Consider the following 14,256-nt stretch of genomic DNA (forward strand, 5'->3'; position numbering starts at 1 on the left):
AACTACCGTATTTTCTCAAATAGAAGACAACCCTGATTATAAGATGACCCCCCCAATAATTAGATTCTATTTATGGAAAATGTATAAATTTTTAATAATTTTCCAGGTATAGAATCTAATTATAGGAGGTTTGTCTTGAATGCAAACCCTTTCCAGTGCTATAGCAGGGAAACTAAATCTGGGGGAGGTCAGGTAGTCCTTTGCTTTCTACTTTCCCCAAACTTTTTCCCCTGGCAGCCCTTCCCCACCCCCACTCCTTTAGTATCAGATCCTGCTCTCCCTGAGCACATAAAAGGGAGGAGCAAATTTGAAACCAATGACCTTGAAATTAAACATGGCTATAGCAATTTGCATATAGTACCCATGCACTTAGTTTATCCAGAATTGATGCATGTTATCTTTTTTTGATATTGCTGCAAGTTTTAGCACAGGTACTCCATAAACACATTTTTGAGCAGCACTTTGACATCTACTTACATGTAGTACAAACTATGCTTGGTGTTAGTCAAAAGCCAGAGTCTCATGATTTACTACAGTTCATTGGGCTGGGTCCCAGCAGAATCAACAGCATTTCAAGCCATGGTGACCCCAGAGCTCAATACTGCTCAGTATGTGCATGTAGTTTAGATACCCCCCGCAAAGGATCCATGTGCTAATTAGCCCCCCTGTCATGACTGGAACTGGATGTTCTTGTCACAAGTCCTGGGATGCTCCAGAAACTTATATGCAGATGAGGTGCAAGGCAACATGATCCAGCTTCACCTTATAAAGGGCAGGGCCACATAATCATATACACCAGGCTGAGAGAGCAGGCGAGAGAGTGATTCTGAGTGAACTATACGCAGTTTCGTAACTCACGAGGACTTGGGGAAAACAAGTCAGCCGTGAGGAAGATTGCACTTAATGGGCACTACCATACATCTTATTTAGATGGGTTACACTAACTTATTCATGTGGTAGGTTCCCATTATCATGTTCGCCGAATGTTGGCCATGAGTTTTATAGTTCTGTTCAGTGCTGGTTGCATTTAATCAACTTCAGTTGATTTTGACTGTTCAGCACATGCTGCTTTTGGCAGCACATTAATGATTGTATTTAGTGAGATTTCCTTGTGTGAAATTATAAGACAAAAAGCTTTTTTCTTCGCACAAACTGTGGGAAGAAACCTCATCTTGTATTTGAGTAAATGTGTAAATCTTTCATTTAGATGATCATGTATTTGGAAATCTGTAGGAAATGCAAACAAAGAACTTGCATGTCAGTGGGTCAAACCCCTCTGCCTTGTCTCCCCACCCAGGTTGGAGAGGTGCCAAATGTATACCTTAATTGAACCTCATCTTATTAATTAATGGCAGCATGGACAGACTAAGTTGATTGTCTACTTTCTTCTGATTTTCCAGTATCTACTTGGGAGAAAGAGGCAGGCACTTCTGTTTTTTGAGAGGAATAATGCTACTTGGGTTTTAGATCACATCAGCAGGTTGGCAGGCTGGGAATGCTGTGGAATTATCATCTACACATGTACATCTGTATTTTTTTTAAATTATCCTGAAGTTTAGTCTCTTCATTCAGTCTCCTCTCGTGACATTGTTTCTCTGGCACTGTTGGTCGCTAGTCTCTGGCAGGAGGAGATTATACAGTTATCTCTGTCTTGATGGCTTTCTGTTCAGTCAGCATCTGCAAAACTTCCTTTTTTTCTAAAACCATTTGCAGTCAGGACTAGTCTTTTTTTTTTTTTTTTTTTTTTTTTTTTTTTTTTTTTTTTTACATTAAGGGAAGGCAGTAGAGGGCGTGTATTCTTTTCTTTCCATTTTATTCAGTGTGTTGAGGAAGGTCAGTAAGCACAGATTGTGATTTATCTTGTGATCCCTTTGTGTCCCTTAATTTTTTTTCAAACCAAAAGTGTATAGTGATAGTCATGCTGGGTCACCTTCTTCTATTTTTTTCCAACTTCTTTTGATTCATCCTGTTTATTAAGAGCCAATTTCCTTATTCTTACTGGAAGAATTATAACATTATCTTACAAACGTCAGTGGATGTCTGTTTCCACATTAATTTGATTATACCTGTGTTATATAGATGTACTAGCCAACTACTGATAATAACTTGATACCATATTTTATACCTATCAGTAATTCTGTAGGTTTATTTCTTCACTTGTGGCAGGGACTGCTGATTTATAGATTCATAGGTGCTAGGATCGGAAGGGACCTTAGCAGATCATCGAGTCCAACCCCCTGCCCTGGGCAGGAAAGAGCACTGGGGTCAGATGACCCCAGCCAGGTGCATGTCTAGCCTCCTTTTAAAGACCCCCAAGGTAGGGGAGAGCACCACCTCCCTTGGAAGCCCATTCCAGGTTCTGGCAACCCTTACCATAAAGAAGTTCTTCCCGATGTCTAACCTAAATCTGCTGTCCGTCAGTTCATTGGTCATTGTTCCTAGTTACTTCAAGGGATGCCCTGGTAAACACAGCATCTCTTATTCCTTGCTGCCCCACACAATGAATTTTTAGGCAACCACAAGATCACCTCTCAGTCTTCTCTTGCAGAGGCTGGAGAGATCCAGCCCTCAACCTCTCCTTGTAGGGTTTTGCCTGCAGGTCCCTAACCATATGAGTGGCCCCCCTCTGAACCCTCTCGAAGTTGTCCACTTGAAGTGTGGCACCCAAAACTGGGCGCGAGTACTCCAACTGCGGCCTGACCAATGCCACATCAGAGGCATTCTGATGTCCATCTTAGATTGTTCTATAAAGTATAATGAACTTAATGAGAGAGATTATTACTTTTTAATATCTTGTTCTTGGGTTTGGCCCTTAAGTTTGCTTTGCATCAGGATGGCTGGTTAAAGGTGTGTTTAGTTTGTTGCACTGCAGGTTCTTTACATGTGAAATTTCTTTGTAATGGCTTTCATGTGGCTGTGCTTGTTAATTTGCAGCAGTGTTAAAACCCATTAAAAACAATACCGAAATGGAGTGTTAGGCAGTTTGACTCATGCAAGTCAGAGGCCTTCCAGACTAAGAAAAAGTATTCTTTCAGCTTCAGTTTTTATGTTCTACATTATTTTTCATTGTCTTGTCTATGAGAATAGATAAACCAGGAGCATTAACTTGGACTTCTCCTTTATTTTCAGGAGTTCTTCTGCTTACTTCCTAATTATGTTTTATGATGACCTTTGAATTTCTCACCAGTGAGAGTATCAATATGTTATAGCTCAGTGATTCTCAGTCAGGGTGTCCTGAGATCCTTTTAACAGTGATATGGGGTGCCACACAATATTAGCATTTTTGGTTTGCAAATAGCTATGAATGATTCATGAGATAAACCCAGAGATTTCAAATAGGAATCCATATTGTTAAAAACATTTTGCCCTATTTCAGTCTTCCTGAGTTCTTTGCAACAGAAGAATTGTTTTTCCATTGTCCAGAAACAAGTGAAAGATTAAGAGCTGGCATTTCTGAGAGGTGCCTTGGGTCTAACAAGGGTGCATTCTGTCTAAAAAGATTGAGAGCTTCTGTTCTATTTCATTGATGTGATATTAATAAACCTTTATTATTATGTATAGCAACCATTTAGCTGCTGTTGTGACATTTGGTTGGTTTGTATGCATGCAATGTGGTAAGGAGAAATCTCAGACAAAAACTACTAATAAGTAATTTTTCCCTTTTTTTTCTCTTTTAGGAGAAGAAATAATAGCATATAAACCACCGGGATTTAATTTGATGTATCATCTATTGAATGAGTCACCAATGCTGGAACTGTCCCTTAGTCTGCTGGAAGAAGGGGTTAAACAGCTAAATACCTACGCCCCTTTTCCAGGTATGTGCCTATAGTTTATTTTTAAGATGCCAATGAAGTATTTACTGGCAGGGATTTGACTTTGATATTTTTCTGTGGCTTCAACAGAAGCTGTGTTTGTTTTTCATATACACAAGTTATGTTCTGTGGGGATTAATTGATTTCAGTTATCAGCTCTCAAGATATATTTCTGGTACAAAGTTTGATAAATGAGCTGTTCACAGGTGGCCCATTTATAGATGTTCCAGGGATTGCAGTAGGATTTGTAAATGCTGTTCATTTTTGGTTTTTTTTACCTGTGATTTTTAGGGAAGAAGCACTTAGAGAAAGCAGTACAGTACTGCCTTGCCCTTCTCAACCTGACCCTGCAAAAGGAGACTCTCTTCATGGACCTTTTACGGGAGAGTCACCTTTCCCTGATTGTCACACCTCTTGAACAGCTGCTGCAAGGAATCAACCCACGAACTAAGAAGGCAGACCACGTGGTGAATATTGCCAGGTGAGCCCGAAGCACTTGGGTGGGAGGAAGCTTTGGAAAGATTGGAATGTGAAGAGGGGCTACTGGATTGCTTATTCTTTAACTACATACACATGGCAGGCTGTTTTGCATATCTAGGGAGCCTCACTGAAGTCAGCGGGCTCTGAACAGTGAAATGTCCATCTGCCTACATCTGAGTGCAAGATTGGGGTCTATGTATACTATTTGTCTTGAAATTTTTCATCTGAGCATATCCAAGTTGCATATATATTCCATGAAATTCAAAACTCTTAAATTAACTACTCACTTGCATGTAACTTTCATTTATCTACCCTGGACTTTTCATGAATTATCATAGGTTAGGCCAGTAAAGGTTTGTTTGGCTAGGAACAGATGTTGCTTTTGTCTCTGGATGAATTGTGCCTGTGTTTATCCCGGAACAAAAATATCCCAAGATTGGCATTTACATATACAGCCCTTCTAATTAGGTTTTAGTGAGTGGCTGAATGCAATACTACTTCTCTGCTATTGGTTTAGTGATATAATCCCAGCATAAACTGAAATTACCTCTTATCTGGGAATTTTTTTTTATAAATTATCCCAGCACAATGGACATGGATGTCCGTACACTTGCACTTTCTTCTGGGATAAATGTGATGTCTGTTTGCACTGGCAGGGGAGCTGCTGTTGCTCTGGCCACAACCTGCCCTGGGGGCTGGAGCTGCTACCACTGCTGCTGTCCCTACCTGGTTAAGGGCGGGAGCCAGAGCCAGAGCTGCCATAGAGTAAGAAGCAACAGTGGGGCTGGTGGCAGATGACGGGAGGGGAGATGGAGGTAGGGCAGGCCAAGGGGACAAAAGGCAGGCCGCCTGCCTCTGCCACTGCTTTTCTGGTTGCTTGCCCCCTTACAACTTCTTTCCATGCCACAGCAATGGGAGAAGACAGATTTAAGAGATCCTCAAATAATTAGATTCTATATATGGAAAATTATAACAGCTTACAATTTTCCATTTGTCGAATCTAATTATTATGGGGTTATCCTAAATCTGAAGCCATTGTGGATTTGGGTAAATACAGTATATACCTTTTCAGATGTAATAGTGAAGTGTCTTGCCAATTTTAATCTGGAATACTGTAAAGTGTGTCCCAGGTATCAGAAGTTTGGGAAACATGGGGTTAGAGGAAACAACAGAAGAAATTCTAGGAGTAATTTGTCTTTCTCCTTCTTAATTCATTTTATTGGTTGCGAGAGGCTTTAGCTGTGGGTTCATGTATAAGAAAAATGGAGTTTTCAGTTTAAAAATTTTCCCATAAATGCTGTCTTATTCAGATTTTATTTTTAATTATTTTGATGTGCACATGTTCTGTTTTTTATCTGGGTATTATTGTGTAGTAGCTCTAGAGTGTCCAACAGTTCAATCAAATTATTCTTAAATTTTAAAGGTATCTTTATCATGGCAACAGCAATCCTGAACTGGCTTTTGAAAGTGCCAAGATCCTCTGTTGTATTTCTTGCAACTCCAACATCCAGATAAAGCTAGTGGGAGATTTCACTCATGATCAGGTATTTGTCATTCTATTTCGATTCAGAAAAGAGAATAATAATGGGAGAACATCAGTATATCTCTACTTTCTAAAAAAATAAATACCTTCTTGTGGTTATGCTACAAACTGCCTTGTTTCTACCAGAAAAAATAATATCTTTCTTTCACTTTCTCTTGCTTCCTTCCCTCTCGCTCCCCTGATGCCCTTCCAATAACATTATGTAAATTGAATCAAAGACTTTGTTTTTGTATGCCACCCTAGCCATTAACTTTGGTTAACCCTCCCTTGGGAAGGCACTTTTCAATGTATAATATTTGTATTTTATTATGTATTTTTTATTTATTTAATGCGTGTGTGTATTTTAAAATCATGTTTAAAACAACATTTTATTTTGCTCTAAACTTCTTTCATGCTTCTGTTGCTTAATACAGAGTATAAACCAGAAGCTGATGGCTGGATTTGTGGAATGTTTGGACAATGAAGATGCAGAAGAAATAATTAGTCCAGAAGAGGGTATGTGGTCAGTTTTTATTTACACAAATATCTTTTGTGTAGATTCAAGTTACTGAAAGGAAAGATGATACAATTGCAGCTATCAAATGACCAGGCATATGGTTCTGACATAAGTTGCAGAAAGGGTCTTGTAACAGGAAGAAAAGTATTTTGCATGTATTTGAAATGTGAAAGACTTTGTAAGGGAAGCCTACTAATAATATTAACCAGTTTTTAAGAAGAAAATGTTAGAAGTTTCTCTGAACAAATTGTTTAAGGTTGTATTAATAGTGATTTGGAATTACTTTCTGGATATATCTAAAGTGGTGCAAGTTTTTTTCTTTTTTTTTCTTTTGTTTACTTTGTAAATACTGGCTAATGAATATCTATGCATTGTGTAGACACTCTTCATTTCTTCACGCATCTGACCTGTTGCTCTTTCTAATCAAGAGTTGGAACTTGAAAAGAAGCAGGCTCGAATCCACCACGAAACCAGGATTCACATCTTGAACCTTCTCATCACATCTCTTGAGTGTAGTCCACCCAACCTAGCCTTATATCTTTTGGGGTATGAACTGAAGAAACCAGTCAGTACCACAAATCTACAAGACCCAGGTATGTAGCTGAGAAAGGGATCTAGCATTTTTCTAGCCCTGGTACCGGGACTAGAAGGTCCACGACGAGTCCTGTGTCCTTATTCTTGTCCAGGAGATTGGATGGCTTTAACTTCCACTAGCTGGTTTAAAATAATATATTGATACACAAGTATGGCATTGCCCTTTTCTCCATCAAGATAATCTATGCAGAATAAAAATGATTGTTCTGTTGGTAAATGTATAAAGAAAAGACTGTGAAGTATGTGGGGTTTTGGTTCAACTTCTTCTCTGTTACCCTGATTTTTTTTATTTTATTTTTTTTACCCTTTAGAAATATTAGGATGACAGTTCTGTCCCTTAATATGCTGGCAAAGTACATCTGTGGATTGTTAGCTTTCTCAGTTCTTAATTGAAATGGTAGTTATATATTTACTGAATACCCCCACCTCCCATTTTTTCCAGCTGTTTTATAGATTGTCTTGAATATTCTGCATAAAAATAAATTTTCTTCCTAATAGCTTTAAATTGGTTGATATTTATTGGTATCCCAGATTTCCATTTGTTTATAAACTTCTGTGTAAGGAACAGAGTAGATAGGGCCATTACAATTAATTCCTAAGAGTGATTTGATACCTGGGTTGTAGCCATATTGGTCTAGAGGAAAAAGCAATTAGGACTGATGGTAGAGGTGATATCTTTTATTAGACCAACTAGATTTTTGCAAAAAAAAAAAAAATTATTTAATTGCAATCTTTTGGGCACAAACGCCCTTCTTCAGGCACTGGAGAAAAGGTTGTAAAAGTTCTCCTGAGTAGAAATGAAAGTTCATATTTCATAGGAGAGTTGAAGGTGGGGTAAAATCTCCTGTTTGCAACAGTTCATTTTATATGCAGTTTAGGCTCAGAGAAAAGTTGGAATAGTCTGTTTACCTCAAAGTTGTTTGGTGTTAAGCAGGATGTAGTCATATTTCCTTCTGGTTATGGTGTTTCATATTTCACAGAGGAGTAAATAGATGGAATGCTCTTCTGAGCATAAGAAAATGCGTGCCCAGAAGACCAGTCCATCTATTTACTCCTCTGAAATATGAAACGCCATAATCAGAAGGAAATATGACTATATGCCTGAAGGAGGGTGTTTGTGCCTACAAGCTCACAATTAAAGATTATTGCTATTTTTTTTTTAGAAATCTAGTTGGTCTAATAAAAGATATTGCCTCTACCACGAGTCCCAATTGCTTTTTCCTCTAGACCTATATGGCTACAACCTGGGTCATTTTTCAGAATTTTATGAGCTGGTTGGTTATGATGCTGTAGATTAGCAAACATGTATTGTGATGTTTCTTCTCCATCCGATCCTTTAACTAGTTTCTGAAACAATTCAGATGTCCAACTTGCTCAGTTCATTATTTGAAGGAGGCAGTGGTAAAATGAAGAGCGAGAAAGAAAGGTCTTGCTTTTTACCTGTGATTTTTTTTTCTTGTATAACGTTAGATGTCATGTTTTACCAATGCAGATTTCAAATACTGAGCAGCTGAAAACAAACATAAAATCTCCCTTTCCTTTTAATGGAGTTTTGACCACTAAGTTAAATCTCAGTAGAGGGAGCAGAAATCCCAGTTATCTACTCTACCCAGACTGTTATTAACTTTGTCATCTGAATGCATCTTGCCTTTAAAATTGGGCAGAAATAGTAGTTCCTAAGAAACTTGTTTGACCTGTGTGGACAGTTTTTCTTTTGTCATCCTTGTCCCTCTCTATCCCAAAGAAAAACTGCCAAACCCTTTCCTATCACTTTTGCTGAGATGTAGTTTCTTCATCTGTTTTGGTTACAACACCAAAATCTTTTTTAGTTTTTATATTGTTGATCTTTGAAACAGTGCTTTGTGTGTGCTTATATATGTATATATAGTATGGGATGTCTGTCTGTCTATAATTTAGGATTTAAGTGTATATATCTTGAGAAAGGGCAAAATATATGCAACAAAGTTAAGTTTCTATAACATTTGCTTGCTGATTCTCTTGATGAATTTCAAGCAGTGCTAAAAAAAAAAAAATCTCCTGCTTTAAGGTGTCTTGGGTTGCCCACGGACTTGCCTTCATGCTATTTTAAACATACTGGAGAAAGGTACTGAAACAAGGAACGGTCCCACAGCGGTGCAAGAATCTCCCCATCTTGCAGAATTGTGTTATCAGGTAAAGAGACTATTCTGGGTTGGCAAACACAGAACACAGGTCCCTTGAATAAAATTGACCTCTTCTCTGTTAGTAATGAACACTGATTTTTGCAGCTTAATACAGTTTTGTTCTAAAATGTTTCTGCTAGTTTATCCAGGTATTCTGTTCATATAGTGATGAGTAGGGACTTAATTTGTGATTTTGCAGAAACCACAAAATCCACAATTGTCCACAAAATGAACTTAAAAAATGTAATAAAAATAAAATGATGTCTCCTGAGTGGGAGCCAGCAGTCCTTGCTGCCTTGTAACCTGCCCAGGAAGGGAAGGTGGTGGTTGACAGGGTGACATGAAGGGTAGCCAGTAGCCAAGATGGTGGCTGCCTCCTTGTACCTCCCCACAGGACATCTCTGCCACTCAGCAGTGAGGGCCGGGGACTCTGGGAAATCTCCTTAAAATTGGATCTTCATGCTATGCCCAAGGTGTGAAAATTCCTTTGTCTGGTCACAAATTAAGTCCCTAGTGATGATGAGTAAAATGTATTACCCCATATGTACAATATAAAGAATGGGCAATCAAGTTATGATTAGTAAATATGATTAGTTAATAAAGCTAATAATCTTATAATTATTCTTTCAAACAGGCTATGCTCTGTTTCTCCTACTAACATGTGGCTGAATAATTAAAGAGAGAGTGTTATGTTATTTTTGTACCATCCATTGTTTGTTCAGAGAATAAACATTTTCAACCCCAGTTTGTAGGAAACTCATAAAAATCTAGTGCAGATTGTCTCTTCTTATATCTGCAATGATGGCAAATAAAAATAAATCAATTGGGTATCCCTACAGCAATGATCAGCTGGTATCTTGCACTAAGTGAATCCAGGTAAAAATATTAAGTCCAGTCAGTGGATGATTACATAATCTTTCTTTATGGACTCAAGGATTGAAAAACCTCATGTTTCAAACTAAGGACCAGATGGCCTTGTGTGGTGCCAGGCACTGGCTGAATAAGAATTTATCTATTTCAGTTATTCACTGATTGGATAATCAATCTTTAATGATGTTACAGTTTGGTTTTTCTTAACTATATGATTTGTTCAGTTTAGGAGTAGACCAGTAGGATGTTTATCTTACACACACTGTAAATTTACACAGAAATTATACTCTTATTTTTTTCTGTTTACTTGGTGTCTTTTAAACCCCAAATACAAATTAATTCATGATGTCTGTTCTCACTATCAGCTAATCTATCAATTGTGTGCATGCTCGGACACATCAGGCCCAACCATGCGATATTTGAGGACCAGCCAGGATTTCTTATTCACTCAGTTGCAGCATTTGCCATTTTCTATCAAAGGTAATCTGTTTCTTAAAAGAAAAAACATGTTTGTTTAAAATTGATTGTTTATCCTTTTGATACCGGGAGAAGTTATAGTACATAGTGGAACTTTTCTCTGTCAGATTGAATTGATTCAGTCGAGCCTGTCTGTTCTTTTTGCAGAGTTCATCTGCTGGGATTTGCCTGTGACAAGTCCAAGCTTTGAGTGTGAAGCTGTTAAATAATAGGCCTGTGTGAATAGGGAAGTATTTGATTCGGCTTTGGCTTCGGCCAATTCAGAGGACAGTGATTCGATCTGGAGATTCGGATTGCTGTCCCGAATTGATTTGGCTGAGTCGGCTTTGGAAGATTCAGAGCCAGTTTGGACAGATTCGGTGATTTGGCCATAGACTATAATGGGGAATCACTGAAATACCTATAACTCTGTCATTTTATACCTATAACTCTGGCAGATTTGGATGAAAACAGCAGGGATGGTAGCTCCTTCTGCAGGCATGAAGCTTGCCAAGCTTCAAGGAGATAGGTGCAGGGGTTTCTGGGAAACTGTACCTCAAACGGCTGAAAGCAAAATTCGTGTCCTGTGTGATTTCGTGTGTGTATTAAGGCACAGTGGGATGAAAACAGCAGGGATGGTAACCTGTAACAGGGGGCCTTCCCAGTACTCAGGTAGAAACAGCTTACAAAAGGGACAGAAAGGCTGCAGACAGAGGGTTATGTGCTGTTTCTGCACCCCTCCCCCAGAGCACTGTGATTGGAAGGGGACTCAGGGAACGATCACAGTCACTGGTCAACTACAGATGTAAGTCTTTTCCCCCTCTGCTCCCCCCGCCCTCTTCTCAGTTTATGTTCCCCTGAAAGGCTGCCTTCCACATCTTCAAATCTTTTCCAAATCAATTCAGAGGCTCCGAATTGATTGGGGGGCGGGGGGAAGGTTTTTGGTCTCCCAGTTCTATTCGGATTCGGTGATTTGGCCTCCAAATGGGGCCGAATCTTCTCTGAATTGAATCGGTGACCGAAGCTTTACACACCCCTATTAAATACCAACATGTCAGATCAGGGGCTGATAAAGTACGAGTTAGAGGGGACATGGACACAAGACAGAAATTTTGGAAGATACTTTTCAGAATTACTTTTACATTTTTTAAATAATTTCTTTTTACTTTACAAATGACAGTCATGTAGCGTATTTGTAGGTTTAATTTCCATCATAAATGTGTGTAGCATTGCATTACAAGAAACCTTGTGTTTCAGAAGTGGAACAGTTATTGGATCCTGTGGAGTCAGGGAAGTGGAGGGTTGATATTGTTACCATGCACATTATTAACATTCCCTTCTTTGTTATAGAAAGTTGGCAGAAATTATGTAGTGCTGGAATTAGTTTTTGAATGATCAGTAGATTTGTTTCAATGTTCCTAATCAATATTTCTCAGATGTAGCAGTGAGAATAAGTTAAACTCATTGAACACTTATCTAGATAATACAGTGGATTAATTTATTGGTCTTTTACTAATAGTAAATCTATACACATTCATAAAAAAGACAATACATTTTGGATGAACCTTTACAGAAATTAAGACCGTGTCTATCTCAAAGACGTTATAATCAGTTAGATAAATATAGAGAATGAAAATTTCTGGTGACCTGGGATCAAGTTTTACTTAAGTGTGTTCTTTCTCAGTTGACTCTTTAGTTGATGTTCATCCACATCATAAAACCTCTGTAAGTTATCACTCTTGACCTTGTTTGCTCAGGGAAGGCCAAGTATTGTGTAGTGGCAGATGCCAGAAGTTAGCATCAGGATTCTTTATGAGAACTTTTTATGTGCACATATGTTTGTTTGCTCATGCATCACCTGTATCTAGTATAGCAAGGTGACTTTGGCCAGTGCTCTCTGTTGGTTCTTTTCATAAATAAGCAATTAAGAAATAATTTAACCAAATTTAACCAAGTAGTTTTAAAATTCACTTCACAAACTCATGCACACAGCCCTCCTTAAAGCCCAACAAAAATATATTGGAGCAAAAGGTGACTTATAATTTTTTTTACCCAACTGTGGGATTTTTTTCCTAACTCCTCTCCATAGAACATGAGATTTCAACTCTGAACCAGATGTCTTGGCTGATGAAGACTGCGGCTATAGAACTGCGTGTGACATCATTGAACCGCCAGCGCTCCCACACACAGAGACTCTTACATCTGCTGCTGGATGACATGCCTGTAAAATCTTACTTGGGTACGTGGGGCTTGCTTTGGAGAAAATTGGAAAATAAGATTTGAATGGGGGGGGGTGGGAGAAGTCCTCTTTGTCCCAACCGCCAGTGGAGGGTTCAGGATTGAGAGTATGGTCAGGCGTAGAAAGGTAAGAAAGGTTTATTGACTTAACAAAAACACAACTACGCGTAGTAACAAGACAAACAGTGACAGACAAGAATAATTCACGTCGGCAACTTATCGGCAGTCCCCTTTGATGCTTGATGTATGACAAATTTCTCTTTCTACAAAGCTCAGCGAAGTCAGGCGTCCCCGATCAGCACTGTCCAAGAGGTATTTAGTCCTTGGGCTCGTTGAGATCCATGAGCCCACTGATCCAGGTCAACAGCTAATTAATCTCTTTCACAGAGCTGTATCTTCCTTCTGAATGATTTCTGGATGCTTCAACTAATTTATAACTTCGGAATTGTGCTGATAACTTACAGCCATTTAGATTCTTTTTACTTCACCTGTCCTTAGACTGACTAATAGCAGTACAAGCCTTGCATTCCTTTGATAAGGTTAATTTTAACTACGCCACAGGGCCTTAATATGTCAAGGCTCTGCTAAATTTACTAGGCCTTACTTTATACAAGGCCTTCTATATCTTAAACTTTAATTAGGCTCTTAGCAACAACATATAGTTTAATATTTAAACAAATGACAGAAAAACACTTGGTCTAATCTTTATAGAGCCTTCAGGAAGCACCTTTATCACACAGACATAATTTTCAGCTTTACTTATTTAGACTAGCTCTTCTCTCATGTATGTTATAGTTCTTTCTAACATCTGAATGCCTTTCTTATATTTTCTTTGGAATTGGTCCTGGGTGGGGAGCAAAGGATGTGTTCTGTTTAGTTGTAGATGTGATGGTTTTATTTTTTCTCCCTTTACCTTTTTTTTCTTGTCTGAAGCATCTCTGCTTATTCTTAAAAATCAGTCTAGAAATGTAGTTTTAGAGGCCAGATGATGAGAGCAGTGGTAAAAGCATTTACTAGATAAAAGGAGCTTGTTAGGTCATAATCCTTGGTCTTAGTCTCCCAGCTAATAAAGACTCTTTCTTGCTGGTTGGTTCAAATAATATATTCCCCTTATTTGTGATCCAGATGGTTTACCTTTTCAAAGTTCTTTTGCAACAGGGTTGAGTCGGAAGCTTTTGGGGGGGCTTTTACAGTGCATCATGACAAAACACACTTGTTGTAATGTCAAAACACAGACATGAATGTCATGTTAATATATACTTACTTTGTCTTGCAAGACAAATGTAATAAGTTAGTAGTAGAAAGCTTCCAGGGAAGACAACATACAGAGTAAATCGGGGGTGGCTAGTTGGTGCCATGCATGCCATATGGCATAGGCAGCCTCTGTGTGTGGCACGGAGCAGACTGTGGAGGGGACAGGCAGCACAGTGGCATATAGGGCAGGGAGCAGAAAACAGCAGCAGATTGGGGAGGAAAGACAGATCAGGAAACAGAAAGCAGAACAGCTAATTGGGCAGGGGAAGGGGGCAGGAGTTTTACTCGGGGAGGGTGTGATGCTGATTTTGTGGCATACCTGCCAGAAAGGTTGGTCCCCCACTGGAATAG

The 14,256-nt window shown here is 38.8% G+C and overlaps 1 protein-coding gene across 1 annotated transcript in view; it reads left to right on the forward strand.

Moving 5' to 3' along the window:
- NUP205 (nucleoporin 205) overlaps positions 1-14,256 on the forward strand; it is a 93,844-nt gene that overhangs the window by 46,670 nt on the left and 32,918 nt on the right. The window contains exons 17-24 of the mRNA XM_006261162.4: positions 3,678-3,815; positions 4,104-4,293; positions 5,716-5,836; positions 6,249-6,330; positions 6,760-6,924; positions 8,973-9,097; positions 10,323-10,437; positions 12,503-12,652. Coding sequence (XP_006261224.3) covers positions 3,678-3,815; positions 4,104-4,293; positions 5,716-5,836; positions 6,249-6,330; positions 6,760-6,924; positions 8,973-9,097; positions 10,323-10,437; positions 12,503-12,652 — 1,086 coding nt within the window. The remainder of the gene's footprint in view (positions 1-3,677; positions 3,816-4,103; positions 4,294-5,715; positions 5,837-6,248; positions 6,331-6,759; positions 6,925-8,972; positions 9,098-10,322; positions 10,438-12,502; positions 12,653-14,256) is intronic.

Source organism: Alligator mississippiensis, chromosome 4, assembly GCF_030867095.1.
Source record: "Alligator mississippiensis isolate rAllMis1 chromosome 4, rAllMis1, whole genome shotgun sequence".
Classification (NCBI taxonomy): domain Eukaryota; kingdom Metazoa; phylum Chordata; order Crocodylia; family Alligatoridae; genus Alligator; species Alligator mississippiensis.